This window comes from Thermobia domestica, chromosome 14 (genome assembly GCF_964235325.1).
Source record: "Thermobia domestica chromosome 14, izTheDome1.hap1.1, whole genome shotgun sequence".
NCBI lineage: Eukaryota > Metazoa > Arthropoda > Insecta > Zygentoma > Lepismatidae > Thermobia > Thermobia domestica.
In genome coordinates, this window is record NC_137467.1 from 105,395,033 (window position 1) to 105,413,290 (window position 18,258).

Genomic DNA, 18,258 nt, shown 5'->3' on the forward strand with positions numbered 1-18,258 from the left:
GATCGAAACTGCGTACGGTCGAAACTGCGTAGCGTCGAAACTGCGTAGGATCGAAACAGGTTTTGAGCTGAATTTTTCGATCGTACGCAGTTTCGATGCTACGCAGTGTCGATCCTACGCCGCATTCCCGAACAATCGAGGTGTTTAAGACCCACAAAGAGAGAGGAGGCATATACTGGCGAGAAGTACAGAGAGCCATAAAAGAGAAACATTTTAAAGTAGTTCCCTTGAAAATGAGTGGCAGTAAACACAACGCTTCGGAAATTAACAAAGAACAGATCTATCAGAGTGTAATTACAAACCTCAGGTGCTTGACTGAGAAGGACACTGTGTACTCCGAAATGATGAAAATTATTTACCCTGAGTACTGGCCGGAAAATATTAATGTCGATTATGGAGAACAAAACTTGACAGAATTGTGTGAATTGTTTTCTTTGTGTTTTCGAGAAACTAGTCAAGCTTATCGCGACTTTAAGGATAGTGGAGGCAGACAGGTCTTGGGGGAATGAAGGTACTAACGAAGTGTGTGCAAACGACACCAGTCAGCAATGCTGAGTGTGAGCGGGGTTTCAGTGTAATGAATAATGACACGCCAACTAGAAACGCGCTATCTGTTGAAAGTGTGTCATCTTTAAAGGCAATACATATTAATGGTCCGCCATTGTCACACTGGGAATCCCTCCCGTACATTAAGCGCTGGATATCCAATGGAAAAAAACCGCCCTCTTAAGTTGCAAGAAAAGAGAGGAGGCAGAAGAAGACAAATCGAAGGAAGCTTTATGGAAACTACTGTGACTTAACTGCATCCATTATCTTATAAGAGGTAAGTTCAGCTATTCTGATAATATTATTCACATAAAAATTATGTGAAAATACTATGTTGTCATGAGATTAGTTTGATTTGTATTTGCACAATTTTTCCCAACTCTATTTAATATGGAAGTGTCTGGAATTTAAGTTACAAGATTTGACTAAACCGCACACACACACACACACACACATAATATATATATATATATATATGTGTGTGTGTGTGTGTGTGGTAGCCAGGAAGGGCCCCGGTACTTTTTCATCACGAATTTAAGCACTGGACAATTTAGATTTGAATGCTCTTGACTATTGTTTCTACATAATACATTCTATTTTATTACGACCGAGACAAGAGTTTTACATATTGGAACCGTAAAAGTATGCAATTTGCTTAAAACATTTCACACTAAATTTTCCCCCTTAATTAACAGCGGTGTATTAGAGTAGTTGGATAAGGTTGGTTTCATATCCCGGTGGTCGTGGGTTCAATTTCCGTTGGGTAATGAAAGGAAGTTTTTATCATTTGTAACACTGATACTTCCAATATAAGATGACATGGAAAATATTCAATTTCTCTCAGTCCTAATATTGAAACAGCTTTCTTCAGTGCACTTGCAACAGAAACCTTGTTTCGTAGTGTCTGGGAATGTAAAGTACTTAGCGAATAACTGATGAATATATAAGGCATATCGTTAGTTATGGGTCAAACATACGAATGATCACACACAAACATTTCCAAGCAGCTGCTTATACGTTTTTACTACGAGTACTTCTTCTACTGCTACTACTGCTACTGCTACAAATAATAATGTTTAAAACAATTCACCATTTCAGATACGTTCCATATCAACATAAAGACTTGAAATTCAATCAAAACAGCTTCATAAAATGTAAAATATTTAGCCAAGTCTCGACTTTCTAATAATAATAATAATAATAATAATAATAATAATAATAATAATAATAATAATAATAATAATAATAATAATAATAATAAACAAATAACAGAATTACAATATCAATTACGTAAAGAGTAAAGAAAAAATAACTGCCCCGACGGGATTCGAACCCAGGTCTCTGCCATACGAGTTTTATGCTTTACCACTTTGCAAACAATTCCTCATACAAAGATAAGAAGATAAACTAGGTAATTACGAAATATAAAAAATAGAACTTTCTATTTCTACATGTGTTTATACAATTCAAAGAATGCGAAAATAATGTCTACCGTGTTTTCTTCTTTGGAAATTAGAAGTTAAGCTGAGGAAGAATAGTAGTGATGTAAATCGGGACCAGTTAAAAACGATAAGATAGCTTCAACTTGAAGAACGTTTCGTGATATTTTCCTCAGTGATGAAAGTTTATATAACTTGTTTTTGAGTTAAAGAAGGAAACCGAGAGTAAGTCATTGTAACACACATATAAGAAACGTCTGCTTATACTAGAATTAGTATCTTGAGTATAGTCTTGCATGCAATGATTTTAACTAGCTAATAGCTTAGGTAGAAGATAAAGTGATGCGGTAGCTACGTGGTTAGCGCATTGAACTTCTATTCGGCGGACCCGGGTTCAAATCCCGGCCAGGTTTAAGCTTTTTCAAATGTTTAAATATCAATTTCAATGCATACTTAGTGTGACACGCAATATCTCCTCTCCAGAAAGAAAAAGATGTTGGAATTAGGAGAACTGGAGAAGGTCTGTCAATGGAGGCAATCATTTACAAACTTATTTCCAGCAGTTGTTCTAGATTTGATATTTTCATCTACTTTCAAGCATTTTCTGCTTCATGAGTGGTCAATATTTTTATTTCTCTGAATCTACAGTATATAACGAAATAAGACTTCATACACAGCAATATTGAGAATAATATATGGTGTTTATTCATATGTTCATACCACACTCTGAACCAGAAATTTATCTCAGAATGGAGAAGTGTTTCGTGCTTCATCTACACACAATTTTCCTTGCATAAAGATCTGACTCACTGCTACCAACTGCTGTGAGTGGTGAGAAAAGTTACGTGTAAGTTGGGTTGCATCTGTCCAGGTGTTCTCACAACTTCAAATTATCTGGATTCCAAGTAATGGAATTAGAGCATTTAGGGGGGAGTACTTTTGCTGGTGGCTGTACCGTTATGCGCGGACATTGCAAATTATATCGGGCAGTATTGGCAAGTGAACAGGAAGGATGTGAATTACCAAAGGATTGAGTAGTGTGATACTTCGAGTTCTCCTATAGAAGACTACCGGTTACCAAGGGTGGCATGGGTGACTGCTTCTGCCAATTTTCTGGTTACTAGATGCTTCGAGCAGTTAGCGTCAGATCAAGGTTCAGACTACCTCTCAGCAGCAAGTGTCGTACTAAAGGACTTCTTCCCAGATGAATACCTCGGTGGTTGGGATAGTGTGACTGACGCAAGGGAGCTTCAACCGTAGCTGATCCAGCTATTACGAAAATGAGGGTTTGAGCAATGGAAGAGATTTTCCAGTGAACTGGGAGGGGTTTAGACTGTACCTCCTTATATGCGTGAGATAGATGTGTCATTCTAGTTCGACGACAACAGCACAATCAAAACCCTAAGTGCACAGTGGTTACTAGCTACTCACTAATTTGGGTTCAACGTTTCCCCACTTTCTTAGTGTACAGTGTGGACCAAACAGACGGTTATCGGAGATTGCTAAGATCTTCAACCCACATTGTCTCTATTTCCTGTGACAATCAAGACCAAAGTTCTTCTATAATCTTTGTAGGAAATAAATTAGGATGCGAACCAAAATCTTCCTATTGAAATAAGTGAAAAGTGGCAAATATATTGCACTGAATTACCGTTACTGCGTCAAGCACAAGTGAAGTATATTGTACCTTCAAACGCACAAAAGGTGTCAAATCGTTGGCTTTGCAGATGCTAATGTGGGAGCCTGTTTGGTGCCCGAATTCTCAATTGGAAGTATTGAAGTGCCATTAACTAAAGCGAAAACAAAGATCGCACTAATCAAAACAGTGTTTCTCTCGCGCCTTATGCAGTAGCTATAAACGATAGCTCCTACTCTCCAAACGTTAGAAACGCTTTTCCTGCCGTCTCTCGTCAGTGTTACCTGTAAGAAAACGAACTTCTGTTGAATGTCCGTGCTCATAGTTCTCAAAGAACAACAGATATTTAAAATTTGATTATATAAATGGATTCATGGGAATTTTCTAGTGTCATTCCAAAGCCCATATAACGCCTTTCCATTCGAAGAAGTTGACCTCGTTCCAATATGGCGGATTTCGAGCTGCCACTAATGAACTCGAAGTACCCTGAAACGTTCCATCCCCATATACAACGGTGAACTCCGAATAGTGACATTCGTTTCGTTTCGAAAACTGAAGGGTGAACTTTTAACTCACCTTATGTATAAAATACGCTATTTTCTTTTATTGTTACATATACACAATATATCCATCTAGAAGAATCAAATAGCTGAAATGATTACATCAAAGCAGCAAGATTCAAAATTTTCAAACTATCTTACAGACACTTCGTTTTAACATATTGTTCTACGACAAAGTTCTACAATATGTAAATTTAATTTAATTAGCAATTTTTATGCTGTAACGTAATTTTCTGTGAAATCACAACATCTGTCTGATATTAAATCACAATGTATTTACATAAAATATATATACATATCAAAGCAAAATTTCTTGGGTAATACAATGTTACGCTATTTACAAATATTCTCTTAAAAGCAGTGCTACAAATACGCAATTCCTGCTTTTGTATCGACAGTTTCTAAGCTGTTAACATCAACATTTCTACTTGGTTTCAGTAAGTTTCCTGCTATTATTCCAATAAATAAAAGAAATCCTAATCTGCTGTTCGACATAAACTTCTCATTACAGTCTGCAGGTCGGTTGATATTTAGCGTAGAAACCTGGAAAGCAAAGAAAAAAGTATCCTCAATAACCCACTACGTAAAAACGAAATACAAAACAACAACAGAGAAGCTAATTATATTCACCTTTAAACATCATTCCGCTGAGGAGATAAACAGGTTTACTAAAATAAACTAAGTATGTTACGTCGCTAATAATAAGAATAAAAATTGTAGCGCAAAACTACAAGTTTCATTATATTTTAAAAGATTTTTTCGATTAGCTTATTTCATATTACTGAACTTGTATCTCGACCTCACGGTTCTCATCTACTCAAAAGACTTTTGATAACCACACAAAGGCTGTCGCAGAGAAGGTGAGACAGATTTTTTTCTGGTTTGGCAACACTGTTTATGGTCTCGGTACTAGTCTTGTCATGTATGATGACTAATTTTGTATCCATAGGAAGTTGTCACACGTTTTTAAACCACGTTACTGAGCAGCTGCGTTGAGGTATGTGGAACGTGTTTTGTTTATCTGTACAGATTTTTATATGTAAGATTCCTGTTCGCAATGAGTATTCAAGATGAACAGCAACATGCCATAAAATGTCTTGGCGTTTAGGGAAAAGTGCTGCGGAAACATATGCAATGTTTCAACAGGCATATGCCGACCAAGACAGCCTGAGTACTGCCACAGTGTACCGATGGCATAAGTTGTCCGAAGGTGGACGCAAAACAAGCGCTTTGCTTCCGCATCCTGGACAAAGACCGTCCGTGATTAACGAGATGCTAGTGAATATCGTTGTAGCAATTATTCGTGATGATACACATATGTCTATGAGAGTGCTAACTGAACATTTGGGCATATCGAAGGATACCGTTTATCGAATTTTGCGTGATCATTTGAAAATGAAGACGGTTTGCTTCGCATCAGTTCCGCCCAGCGTATGGATGTTTTGGGTCTAGGTCAAAACCCCCACAGCCAAAACCCTCACACTCAAGAAATGTCAAAACGCCCACACGATCGGTCATAACTCCCACACAAATGGACAAATCCCCCAAACGCACGAACGGTCAAAACCCCCACACTCAAGAAATGTCAAAACGCCCACACGATCGGTCATAACTCCCACACAAATGGACAAATCCCCCAAACGCACGAACGGTCAAAACCCCCACAGCCAAAACCCCCACACTCAAGAAATGTCAAAACGCCCACACGATCGGTCAAAACTCCCACACAAATGGACAAAACTCCGACACATAGCAACGGTCACAATCCCCACATAAATGGACAAAACCCCCACATGCAGAAATTGTCACAACTGCCACACAAATGGACAAAACCACCACACAATCGGACAAATCCTTCACACTCTGAAAATATCGTGATTGCACGTCTTTGTTGCAGCTTTTTACGACGCCCACTTTAGTGTTTCTGTCATTACAAAACAGTGCAAGAAGAATAGTTGCAACATCAGTTTAAGTGGAATAAAAAATGTTATTAAAAAGTACAAGGGGAAGACATACAACCAGGATCATTTCAGAGTGTGGGAGATTTGACCGATTGTGTGGGGTTTTTGTCCATTTGTGTGGCAGTTGTGACAATTTCTGCATGTGGGAGTTTTGTCCATTTGTGTGGGGGTTTTGTCCATTTATGTGGGGATTGTGACCGTTGCTATGTGTGGCTGTTTTGTCCATTTGTGTGGGAGTTATGACCGTTGGAGGTTATGACCGATTACCAGTGTGGGGGTTTTGGCTGTGGGGGTTATGACCGTTCGTGTATTTGGGAGATTTGTCCATTTGTGTGGGGGTTATGACCGATCGTGTGGGCGTTTTGACATTTCTTGAGTGTGGGGGTTTTGGCTGTGGGGGTTATGACCGTTCGTGTGTTTGGGAGATTTGTCCATTTGTGTGGGAGTTATGACCGTTTGTGTGGGCGTTTTGACATTTCTTGAGTGTGGGTGTTTTGGCTGTGGTGGTTTTGACCGGTTCCCGGATGTTTTTACCCAGTGGAAGAGACGTATGGAAGACGATTCCCTCATTCTGGATCGAATCGTAACTGCCGATGAAACATGGATCCATGACTTTGACCCGCTTACAAAACAAGAAAGCAGCACGTGGAAGTTGCCACAGTCGCCTCGCAGGGAGAAAGTACAGTAAGAGAAGAGCGCAGGTAAGATGATGCTAATCGCATTTTGGGGTCGAAGAGGCATCGCGTACCAACATATTGACCCTCCCAGGCAAACTGTAAATGCAGTGTATTACCAAGGAGTCATCGAGACTGCGCCAACACGTAGCAAAAAAGAGGCTGCATTTGAAAAACTCCTTCATATTGCACCACGATAATGCATGCTTGCATACAGCGCGGAATTTTCAGGATTACCTGATCAAGAGAAAAAACATCTTTCCGTATCAAGCATACAGCCTGAACCTTGTACCCTGCGACTTTTGGTTATTTCCACTTTTAAAGGCCGCTTCACGTGGTTGAAATTCCATGACGAACAAAATAGTGATCACCGCAGCGCAAGTTCTCTTCAGTTCGCTACCTGACGACGAATTTTCTACGACATTCACAAAGACGCAGGAGCGCATGGTCGCTTACTTAGCTGTCACTGGTGTCTATTTGAAAAAGACCTACGCTACTCGATATGGCTGATTATGAATATTATATATATATATATATTAATTATTAGAATATATTTTTATTAAATTTTGGTAAAATTATATTCACGTAAATAGTGCGACATTACATGAGTTTAAAATATTGTATACACTTCTAATTTAGATTTTTCACAGCTCATGTGTTAAAATACAGTATATAAAAAATACATTATTTATCACTGACAAACTACAATTCAAGTTTTTCTAATTATATAGCCAGTTCATCGCCAACCAAATTCATTATTACTGAATTGCTAAATCCAAGATGACTTAATTTTCATAAAAATGTCACAATTGCACTAATTCCATACACAATTATAACAAGAATTATTAAACAAAACCGAAATCACATAATTACACTGTTTGCATTCATATAAATTACAGTTTAAACATATAATTATAAGGTCAAAGAAAAACTATTGTCCAGGGACTAACATATATAAACTATTCTTATCGGAGTATGAACACCTCATCCAGTTCCTTTCCAGGAGGTAAAGTGTCAAGGACCGACGAGACGTTGACACGTTGGATAGAAACAGATATGCGCTGTATTAGATAAGATATGGAGCGAACTTCGCCGGAAACACAAGAAATGCGTCTTCCTACCTCCATAATGAGTTCAAGACTTCTTGCACTCCAAGCACCAGTGGTTTCAATACCGACTGGAGTGAAAACAAAACTTTTGAGAAGGTGGTTGTACTTTTTTGCTTTTCAGCTTCTCTGAGATTAGCAACAGATCCAGCGTTCATTACGGACAGAGGGAGACTTGAATGAGCGTATGCATCAGCGCATGTGAAGTCCCACAATCAAAATTTACCTCTCATCCATGGAACCAGTGTCATCCCGTCCGGTCGCTTTCCATCAGAACAACAGCAACCAGAAGGTTCCCGTATTGAAGGAATTTCAGCTGTGTGAAAGAATTCCAGCTGTGTTAAGGGCTCGTAGTATTACATCATTAACGGAGAAGTGTGGGGCGAATCTACCAGCGCTCTTCAGGCATGAAAAGCCATGCAGGCCACGTTGATTAACCTCATCTCCACAAGCTAGACAGCGATGAGGCTCACAAACAGCTAAACCTAAACGTAAGGCAACAGCAATTCGAAAGCTTTCATTTGACAAATGAAGGCCTAAAGGCGGAGAAGGTAACGCCATCAACCATGCACCCGCTTCGGGAGATGAGGCTGCGAGGAGCCTGGCTTTATCTTCCGGAACTACAACAGATTGTAACAGATGATTATGTAATTGAGATGCAGTTGGTGTATACCAAGATGACTGATAACACTTTCTGCTAATTTCTGGGAGGTTTGTATCTGCTAAGCTTGCTTACTTATTAAAGCCTTTTTGAATTGAACCATCTGAGTCCAAACAATAACCCTGTGGAAGAAAAGCTTCGATTAAATGCAGAGAAACTTGGTATGACGCTAAGAATGTAGGAATCGACATATCCACAGCTCGTCGAATACCAAGACCGCCCAAGCCAATAGGTAAACATGCTTATATCCAAGAGTCGTCATTTAAGGAACAGTTCAGAATTGATTCAAGGCCAGTTTTCAGGACAGTATCATATTTTTCCAGCAAAGAAGTCTCATGCCAAGATGGAAAGCATCATAAAAAAAATGGGTTAAACGAGGAATTGATAAAGATGCCCGTAAAAGAAAAAACGCTGAATGGGCTGAAATTGAGGAAAATCGACACAAGAATAATTCTAAATTTGATATTTTATTCAATAACACGTTCGTGAGTGCTTCCGACGTGAGAGCAGCACCTAAAAGACAAGCATTCTGAATTGTTAGAGGATGTATGCCTGGTTCAGCCTTATTAAATCTTCTAAAGATTTCGTCGAATGTCGTTTCATCTGTTCCAATACAACCCACCTCGCATTTTGAAAAGTTAAGATGCTAGCCAAGAAGTGATGCCTTCTTATTTATTTCTATAAAGGATGAAAGAACCACCTCGAGTTCACCATCAATTGTTCCATCATCTAAGTACCAAATGGTTAGTTCGGTATCAGTGATTTAACTAAAGAGTGTATAGTTATAGCGAAAAGTGCTGTGCCCAGAGGATCACCTTGTTGTACACCACTCTGAGAAGAAATAGTGTTTCCGTCGAAAAACCGGTCACTTGGTTGAGCATAACATTGATAAACATACCGATAAATTGAAGGAAAATCATTAATCACTGCGGCAAACATAGTATCCCGGCGAAGCTCATTAAATGCGTTACGAAAATCCAACTTTACAACCGCCTTAGTAGCACTGTGAGTAGAAGAGAAGTAAACTCGGGTTGCGTGAACAGCTGCCTCGGCCCCATTAGGAACACAAACACCCGCTGATGGGGGGATACAAAGTTATTAACTTACTCACGTATTCTGAAGCAAATTATATTATATATGCATATATTATATATATGTATATATATAATTAAGATGTATTATATATATAATTAAGATTCTTGGAGGAGTCCATGTATATGCTTGTCTTCTAACACAGTCAGGACCTATTGCGCTCATTTTGATCTCAATCGGAAGCTGATGAACCAAATTTTCACCCTAGTATATTTGATAGCCAATGGAGGTCGATGTTTTCCCATACATGAATTACTCTCACCTTCTCTGCGACAGCCTTTCTATTATAGTTTTTCGAACTTGATCTATATTGAAACTAATGGTAAGAACGACACATTCTATTGTGTTCGTTCCCATATTACATGATGAGAAGACCAAAATATGTTTATGAGTTTGGAATTCAGTGTCATAGAAAGTTGTAATTTCCTTTAACTTCTACTAAAAAAAATAAACATGTTTAAAAACTTAGAAAAATTGTCCACGAGATTGCTTACAAAAAGAACAAAATATCTAAGGACCTAATACAGATCGTTGCGGCGCTCTAGATGTTACAAAAAAAAAAAAAAAAAAAAAAAAAAAAAAATGCCAAATAAAACAACTCATTACCCCAGCCGATTAGGTAATTTTCACTTAAAACCAAATGCTGCCAAAAATATTAAGTACGGTTCGAAGAAAAAAGTTTATTTATTTATTTATTTAATTGTTTCTTTTAAAAGCCTAATCCACCTGGGTCTTTGGATATTTTGGGCTTTTACGGGTTTAATTGAGCTTTTTCGGATCTCACATATTTCTTTGGCAGAAAAACGTTAAAATGTGATTTACATATGAAGATAAGCATCACTGATATAATTTAAATTTTTTTCTTCTGATAAAGACTTCTTCAAGATTTTCCATTCCTTTAAAATATAACTCTCATATCTGAATTCTGCACTTCTCTGGTATTCAGCGTTCGTTTGTTTATTAAAATTTCTTGTCCCTTTTCAGTACTGAGGCTATATGGAAAGGGAACTGGATTTTCAGATGGAATACGAATTACCGTATCGTATTCAAAATTTTAATGCGCTTCCACCATAAATCGCATTTCAAGCTACATGCACCAAAGGCGCGCGCTAACCAGTGAGCCTGCGGGGAATGTGTGTGTGTGTGGGAGATTCTCAAAATAAGACAGAAATGAGGTCCCTACTTATTAAAAAAAAAAAAAAAAAAAAAGGAAAAAAAACACGAAGACAATATTGCGCTCAAATTAAAATATATATTGTGATACAGTTTTTTGAACAGTATAATGCACAGATCTTGCTTACAATTTACTATTTGCAGGAAATGAATTGGTGCAAAATTTAAAAATAAATGGAGAATGTCACTAGCATAGACGACCCCAACTACATTCCATTGCCTTTAGTTCATATAAAGTAACTGACTGTTTTTATTCCTACGTCTTTGGTTGTAAGTGACAACTTTCAATTAATGTTGAAATTTTAATAAGCTCCAAACTTAACTTCGAATCTTAATTTAATCATACTATACCAATTCTATAATATTTGTCCCTTATGTCTGCAGTCATTAGCATGGAGACATTTTAAAGCGATATGTCGTTCGCGTAAAAGAGACACACGATCTTAAAACCGTGCAGGTATAATTCTTTTCGTGTGCCATTTATTGGCCGGTGTTGTTGGAGGGAAAATCGTTGCATAACCACGACAAAACGAAATGTATGTTTCAGTTTCTGTCTGAGTAGGAAAATTGTTTATCATTAGCGTGGGGACAGAGAAAGTCAATGTATGTATTAAATGTGTGATATTGTTCATATTTGTACAGTATCACTTATTTAAGCAATACAAGTAATGTTAATTTCTCAAAAGCATGACAGTAGGAGCTGAGAAACGCAGTTTTGTTATTAGTATGGAAAATAATGTAAGTCCTTAGCATGGAAATTTTGGACCACGCTAATGAAGTGAATAATCATGCTAGTGACATATGAGGAGGAACTTTTGTTTTTCATTGTGAAGACATGGAAATGCAACTTTTAAAACTCCATCTAAAGCCCTCGGATTTGTTTCTAGTAGAAATGTATGACATTTTATAGTGACAATAATAAGGGTGCAATACAGGCATTTGTAAACTATTAATAAGCAGACACTACGGAAAATTAGACCATTATGTCCTGTTATTTCATTTGAACGTAAAACCTCTTGTATGGCAGACAAGTTTGTTCGATTTCTGTTAACTGTTCATTGCAATGGCATTACTACGCCAACAGTTAAAGCACGTTTCTCATTTGCTTTTGAATTTAGTGATATATATATATATATATATATATATATATGTGTGTGTGTGTGAGTGTGTGTGTGATAAAAAGGTATATGTAGAAATAGTGTAAAGCGAAACCGTACAGGTAACTAACTGCGATGACTGTATTTTACCTGGAGGTTTACTTTTGGCACATCACTCAAAATAATTGTTGAAAAAATATAATTCTTTCTCTAATTTCCTTCTTTTTGTTTCTTGAATGGTTTCTGCTGGGCGACATGAAAATATCTCACTTGGCATAGCTAAAATTCAAGGGCGCCATCTGATGTGATTATTGAAACATTACAATTCTTTTATGATTTGCGTATATATACACAACGGCCGGATGTGTGGCATAAAAACTATAGTGCAGAAAACCAACCTAGCGTAGAAATATCTGTGCTACGTGGCTACTATAAAAAAAGCACTAGAATGCTATGTAGCCGAATCAGGGTAGGGTCAAGCTGGGGGGCTGTCACTAGCGAGAAGGTGAGTCCGAAGAAAGTAAGCGTGTCGGCGACGGTGGGTACAAGCAAGAGTACTAAAAACAGGTTTTGACAATAATAATATGAGTTTCAATGGCACTTGTCATGGTTTCATACTAGTAGCGCTCCACTTTTAAACGAAAACTACGGCTTCTGTATATTGTGCTGAAATAAATGCTGGTGGAAAATAGTATCTGATACAGTCAGTCAGTCATTAACGGATTTATTTTATCCGTTGTAGATCACTTGTAATGATTTTACAGTAGTAACCCTACACTTTTAAATCTAAAATACTGGTGTATTGCTTTGTATTTAATTCTATCGCCTGCAGAAATATGGTCTCTTTAAATATGTCTTTTGAAGCAAAGTATTGAATTTTACCCGTAAATCTTCCAAAACGTGATGCGGCAAAAGTAAACCAGCACCGTGTTTTAACTGAATGTAACCTAACAAAACCTAAGCTACCTTAGTATGAGAAGGAATAGAACTTTATGGTTTTATGCGGAAATTAAAAATTGATTGAGAGACTGTTCTGGTATCGAACATGTCTTAAATTCATTTAGCGTTCATTATGATCTGATTATTACGTTACAAGTACAAAATCTGACTGAGAAAAAACTACATGAGTCATCAGAAGAAAGTGCTGATGAAAACAGCAATGGAAGTTTGGGTGAAAACTCCCAAGATGAAAATTCACCACCGAAAGTAAAGCAACGTAGACTACGGCAAGAATTCGAAGAAGCATTTTATATACAAGATGATAGATTTCCTCAAGAGCTTCCTGAAAGTCCCCTAAAAGGTACCAAAGAAGCAGAAGCAGATACAAGAACGGAATCGATGTGTGTATGAATTGTAAAAAGTTAGAAAAGCAGATCGAAGACCTGAAACAGCAAGTACAGGAAGAGAAATGTGTTGTAGCAGCATTGAAAAAACAGTGCGTATCAACGTCCACTGAAAAGCGTTTGACTGTTCCACCGGTTGTTAAAAAATTTCTGTTGGATCTCATTGATGCTGATTATTCTAATGAATCTACAGATATACAAGCAAATTGTTCAAGTGTGAGTAGCTATTTTTTTTATGAATATCATTTATTACCATTAATTCATTAGCTGTATTAATTTATAGTTTTACGACGTTTCACAATGTAATATACCAAGAGTACTACTGATGAAAATAGTATATTTATCAACATTTTTTTTTTTTTATTGTCGGTAACACTCGTACACAAGATGGTCTACTGAATCACATATAGAAAATCTTACATATAGTTTGAGTTATTTTAAGTGGTAATAGTTATATAATCTAGCTTCCTGTGATGAAAGTAATGTGCAAGCACGTATCCGTAATGTGTAATAGTATGGAAGAGGGTCTTCTAATCTAATTGCCACCAGACGATTAAATACGTGGCATACTTCTACACATTTTGTGGGGAAAAAAAGCTATGCTGTGTACATTGTGATTTCATCTGCCGGTAATAGTTAAAGAAGCTCTTGTGATTTAAAATGACCCACGTACCTATAATAGTACATTAAGCATAAGAGCGCAAGAGTCGTCTAACTGACAAACTATCATTAACGCTGTGGAGTTAAATACACAGATGTGCCCTTGTAATTAATGCACTACTGTCACTTTAAATCACATGAGGGGTCGCGGTGGCTTAGTAGTAGAGCGTTAACCTATGGTGCTTGGGTCCCGGGCTCAATCCCAGCTCCTGCCCAAATAAACTTTGTGATGGACAAACACCGTGTGCGTGGGTTTCCTCGGGGTTCTCCCGTTTCCTCCCACTTTCTTCATTCCACCCTTTTATTCATTCCTCATTATCACCGTCTCCTTTACCGTAGCCGGCATAAGTGTGGAACGTAAACCCCAAAGATCTCATTTCATTTTTAAATCGCATGAGCCCCAGTCCTGAATTATTGGTATACGTAGAGTGATTTAACCACTGTCGTGCATATTAAAACACAAGGTTTTATGTACCGTACAATGAATGAAATCACAATGCGTATTGCATAAATATGTTCTTGGAGCCACAGCATGTGTTGAAAGCACTATTTTTAAGAATCAGGTGGTAAATAGACCAGATGCTCCTCTCCCATATTACTAACCTATAATGCACATAGTGTGACCTCATAGTCTCGGAGTACATCTACTAATATAAAAGTATTTTTACTTTGTCTATGCACTATTTACAAGTAGATTTAGTCAAAAAGGTTTAGAAATGCGTTTGCTAGAGCTAATTTTATAGACAGATTATCTTGTTCCCGTGAAAACAGATTAGCTTCTGAAAAGACTGGTTTGGGTAACAGCCAGCTACTTGATTTGAATCCGCGTCTCTTGAATATTAAACTAAGGAACGTTATGCGGTCGTGGCATTGCCTTTTAATTGTTATCACTTATTAAAATAACTATTACTAAGGTGGGAGTTTTTTTTTGTGAAAGGATCAGCGGTGCATTTCATTTTAGCCTTCGCAGCTCCAGGGCACATTTCTATTTTGATAGGTAATAGAGCTGTGTATGAATCATAAAATGTAGCTATGATATCGTAACCTAAGCCATTAGGGTTCTTTATTTTCTAGAAACATACCACTGGAAAGGATCATAATTTGTATTATAATGATTTTCTTTAAATCCACAGGTCGTTGACCCATGTACATCTCTTTCAAATGAAGTTACATTGAGTGCAGATTATCCGAAGGTAAGAATTAAAACATTTGTACTTGTAAAGTGTCTAGCTGCTGCAAACAAGTGCCCAACAAAACTGACAAGAAATTTGATGTCGGCTCTTTTCACTAAAGAACAACTTGTACATCATCAGTGAGTGGACATGGATCAATAAAAAACACCCTTCGACAAGATGTTGTTTGTGCCATTAAAGGTAACGTAAAGCAATTTTATGTTTGCATGTATGTATGTATTTGACATAAAATATCCCGCAATTTCTTGTTGAATATCATTTCACCGGCTCTTTTGAAAGGGCGTTCATTATATCATGTACTTCGATCACAATGTCTTTTCTTTGCATAATTTCCTTCGCTGCAATGCAAACTATAATGAGTAAATTCAGATATATTTTATTGCTGTATCTTTACTGTGATGGCAATCAAATACATGACTTACATTGTCGCAACCCGAACCAAATTTCAGCAACCCACGGTTTGTAACTGTGCCTTCTGCTCGTAAAATTGTTAACTTCAGAATATCTCTTGGAGGCTTATTCTTTAACTCATTAAAAAAAAAAAAAAAAAAAAAAAAAAAGGCCAATGGATATCTGAGATTCACATACGTCAAAATGGTGTCTTTTTCGTTCCGGTATTTCCACATTTTGCTGTTAGAGGGTGCTAGAGGACATGTTGCAAAAAAATCATTATTTCTCGATTTTATTTATTTATTTTTCTAATCTTTTTGTGGCCATGATAGCACAATCATTCCTCCTTCAATTTTGATTGAAAAATATAGTTTTCTCTTGGTGCTCAGCTTTCCATTCCATTTAACAGGTGGCAAGTAATGCTTGTGTCAGTGAAAGTTTTGAACTGACATTTTAGGGACGTTTCTGAACAACTATTATTAGAAGGGTGTTCTTCTCCAACTCTTAACTCTTTTTGAAATATTTATACGAATACAAGAAAAGCATAATTGAATTCAACAGTTACATAAATGTGAGAAAGTGACTTATAACCTTATTGTAGCATTGCGGTGCATTTTTCACTATTACTTCCAAATCAGCCCTAAAATTATATTTACAGTACCTAACATTGTAGTTTCCTAAGGATTAGTTTTATGCTATTGGTAGAAGATTGTTTTTCCTTAATATTCCTGTAGGACATTTTTGATAATCATTTCTTTCTCCCTCATTGAGTGTACGTGAAGAATGAGTGTGTTATGAAACGATAATATTCTGTCTTTTATCGTATTACCTTGTTAAAAAAATGAATTCTACAATAATATTTAAGTCAAAATGAATGCTTGAAAATACGTATTTTACGTTCTATATGTCGTTTGATTGTGTAAAATTTTACGTTACATTGGAAAAACTAATTTTGAATGCAATGTGCAATGCAAGAGAAACAGATATATTGTAGATACTGTTTGTTCCTTTTAATCATTTTTTATACTTATCAAAATCAAACTTGTAATAAATGGAAATAAATATGTAACTGTGTAGAAATAGTATTTGACTAAATTGGCTGATTCATTGTTTCTTTCGATGAAAAAGTTCTGTTGTTGTTAGATCATTTGTAGTAGTTTTGATCAAAGATAGCAACCAGGGCTTACAGTTGAACGGTATTCACCAGGTTATGGCATATGCTGATGATGTAAATTTAATAGGAGATGATAGGAGAACAATAGAAAGAAATGCAGAGATCTTATTAAACGCTTGCAGGGACATGGGTTTAGAAGTAAATGCAGAGAAAACTAAATACATGGAAGTGCGTCGTGACCGGAATACAGCCAATTATGGATGCGTTAAAATATTAAATAATACTTTTGATAAAGTGGATACTTTCAAATATCTAGGATCAATATTAACAGAGGAAAATCATATTCACGGAGAAATTAAATGTCGACTAAAAGCAGGGAATTCGTGTTACTATTCGGTTCAAAATCTCTTGTCGTCGCGAATTCTGTCGAGGAATTTGAAACTTAAAATATACAAAACGATAATCATGCCTGTTGTTCTGTATGGCTGCGAAACATGGTCACTTACTCTGAGGGAAGAACATAGACTGAAATTATTTGAGAACAAGATCCTGAGACCAATATTCGGACCCAAGAGGAACGGGAATGGGGAATGGCGGAAACTTCATAACGAGGTCATGTAGCTAGAATGGAAGAAAGTAGAGACGCTTTCAAAGTCTTGACTGGAAGACCAATCGGAAAACGACCATTAGGAAGACCTAGGCGCAACTGGGAGGACAATATTAAGATGGATCTCGCAGAGATTGGAACACAGTAGAAACTGGATGCAGTTAGCTAAGGATAGAAGTCAGTGGAGAGCTTTTGTGAACGCGGCATTGAACCTCAGGCCGTAGAGTTAGTTAGTTTAGTTTTAGTTAGTTTGATGTACGTTTTGTTCACGTGTTCCTTTCTATTGTTAATTTGAATACTTTTTTTTCTTCTAAAGATTTTGTTCTGGCAAAGTTTATTGATGTTAAGCCGTCTAAGATTCATGCTGCTATGACGGATAAATGTGTTCAACAACGAAGAATGGCCAAGAAAAATGAATTTCATGCAGAGGAGAACTAAACGGATATATCGTAGGTCCTAGTTTCTTATATAGGGAGTAATAGTTTCTATCTGTATTATAGTAGGTATAAGTATCTGAAATGGAAGCGTTATAAGTTGTAAATTGCTATGTTTCTGTTGAAATGGAAACTTTGTATGTTGCAAGTATAGTTATGTATCTGTGTTAGTATTGAAATGTTACAGGTTGTAAGTAAATATACGTATTGAAATGAAACGTTGTTACAAAGAATACCTCAGTAAGGACTCAGTTAATCCGTCACAATTCACAAAAGTTCCACAAACTACTGCTTTTCGATGGCGTAGTAGGCAAAATAGGGTAAACATTTTTACTCACACAAATGAGAGGGTTATCCATCACGATGATAACTCTCCGAGTTATTCTGAAAGTGAAAACGAAACCTTAAGGTTAATTGGGGTACACTACAGTTGTGTTTTAGCAGGAAATCAAGAAACCATTTCATCTGCAAATAACTCACCATTAGACGATGGAAGAGAAGTCGTCGCACATCAGGATGTCGATATATATGAATCGCGGGAAAGTATATCTCAAACTGACATAATTAAAATA

General features: G+C 36.9%; 2 protein-coding genes across 8 annotated transcripts in view; one reads left to right on the forward strand and one right to left on the reverse strand.

Annotated features, from left to right (window-relative positions):
• Positions 1–4,436: 4,436 nt before the first annotated feature.
• Positions 4,437–18,258, reverse strand: part of Coq2 (ubiquinone biosynthesis protein COQ2, mitochondrial) — a 345,825-nt gene continuing 332,003 nt past the window's right edge. For 5 of the 6 annotated variants that reach the window (XM_081738711.1, XM_081738706.1, XM_081738712.1 and 2 more), the window contains one exon: positions 4,437–4,724. In XM_081738711.1, the coding sequence (XP_081594837.1) occupies positions 4,545–4,724 (180 nt within the window). In that variant the 3' untranslated portion in view covers positions 4,437–4,544. The remainder of the gene's footprint in view (positions 4,725–18,258) is intronic. The other variant, XM_081738710.1, reaches the window with a different exon arrangement.
• The window catches only part of LOC145670277 (uncharacterized), a 28,893-nt gene continuing 21,553 nt past the window's right edge, over positions 10,919–18,258 (forward strand). Inside the window, exons 1-3 of one of the 2 annotated variants that reach the window (XM_081738713.1) lie at positions 10,919–13,504; positions 15,082–15,321; positions 17,569–17,701. In XM_081738713.1, the coding sequence (XP_081594839.1) occupies positions 13,292–13,504; positions 15,082–15,264 (396 nt within the window). In that variant the 5' untranslated portion in view covers positions 10,919–13,291 and the 3' untranslated portion in view covers positions 15,265–15,321; positions 17,569–17,701. The remainder of the gene's footprint in view (positions 13,505–15,081; positions 15,322–17,568; positions 17,702–18,258) is intronic. The other variant, XM_081738714.1, reaches the window with a different exon arrangement.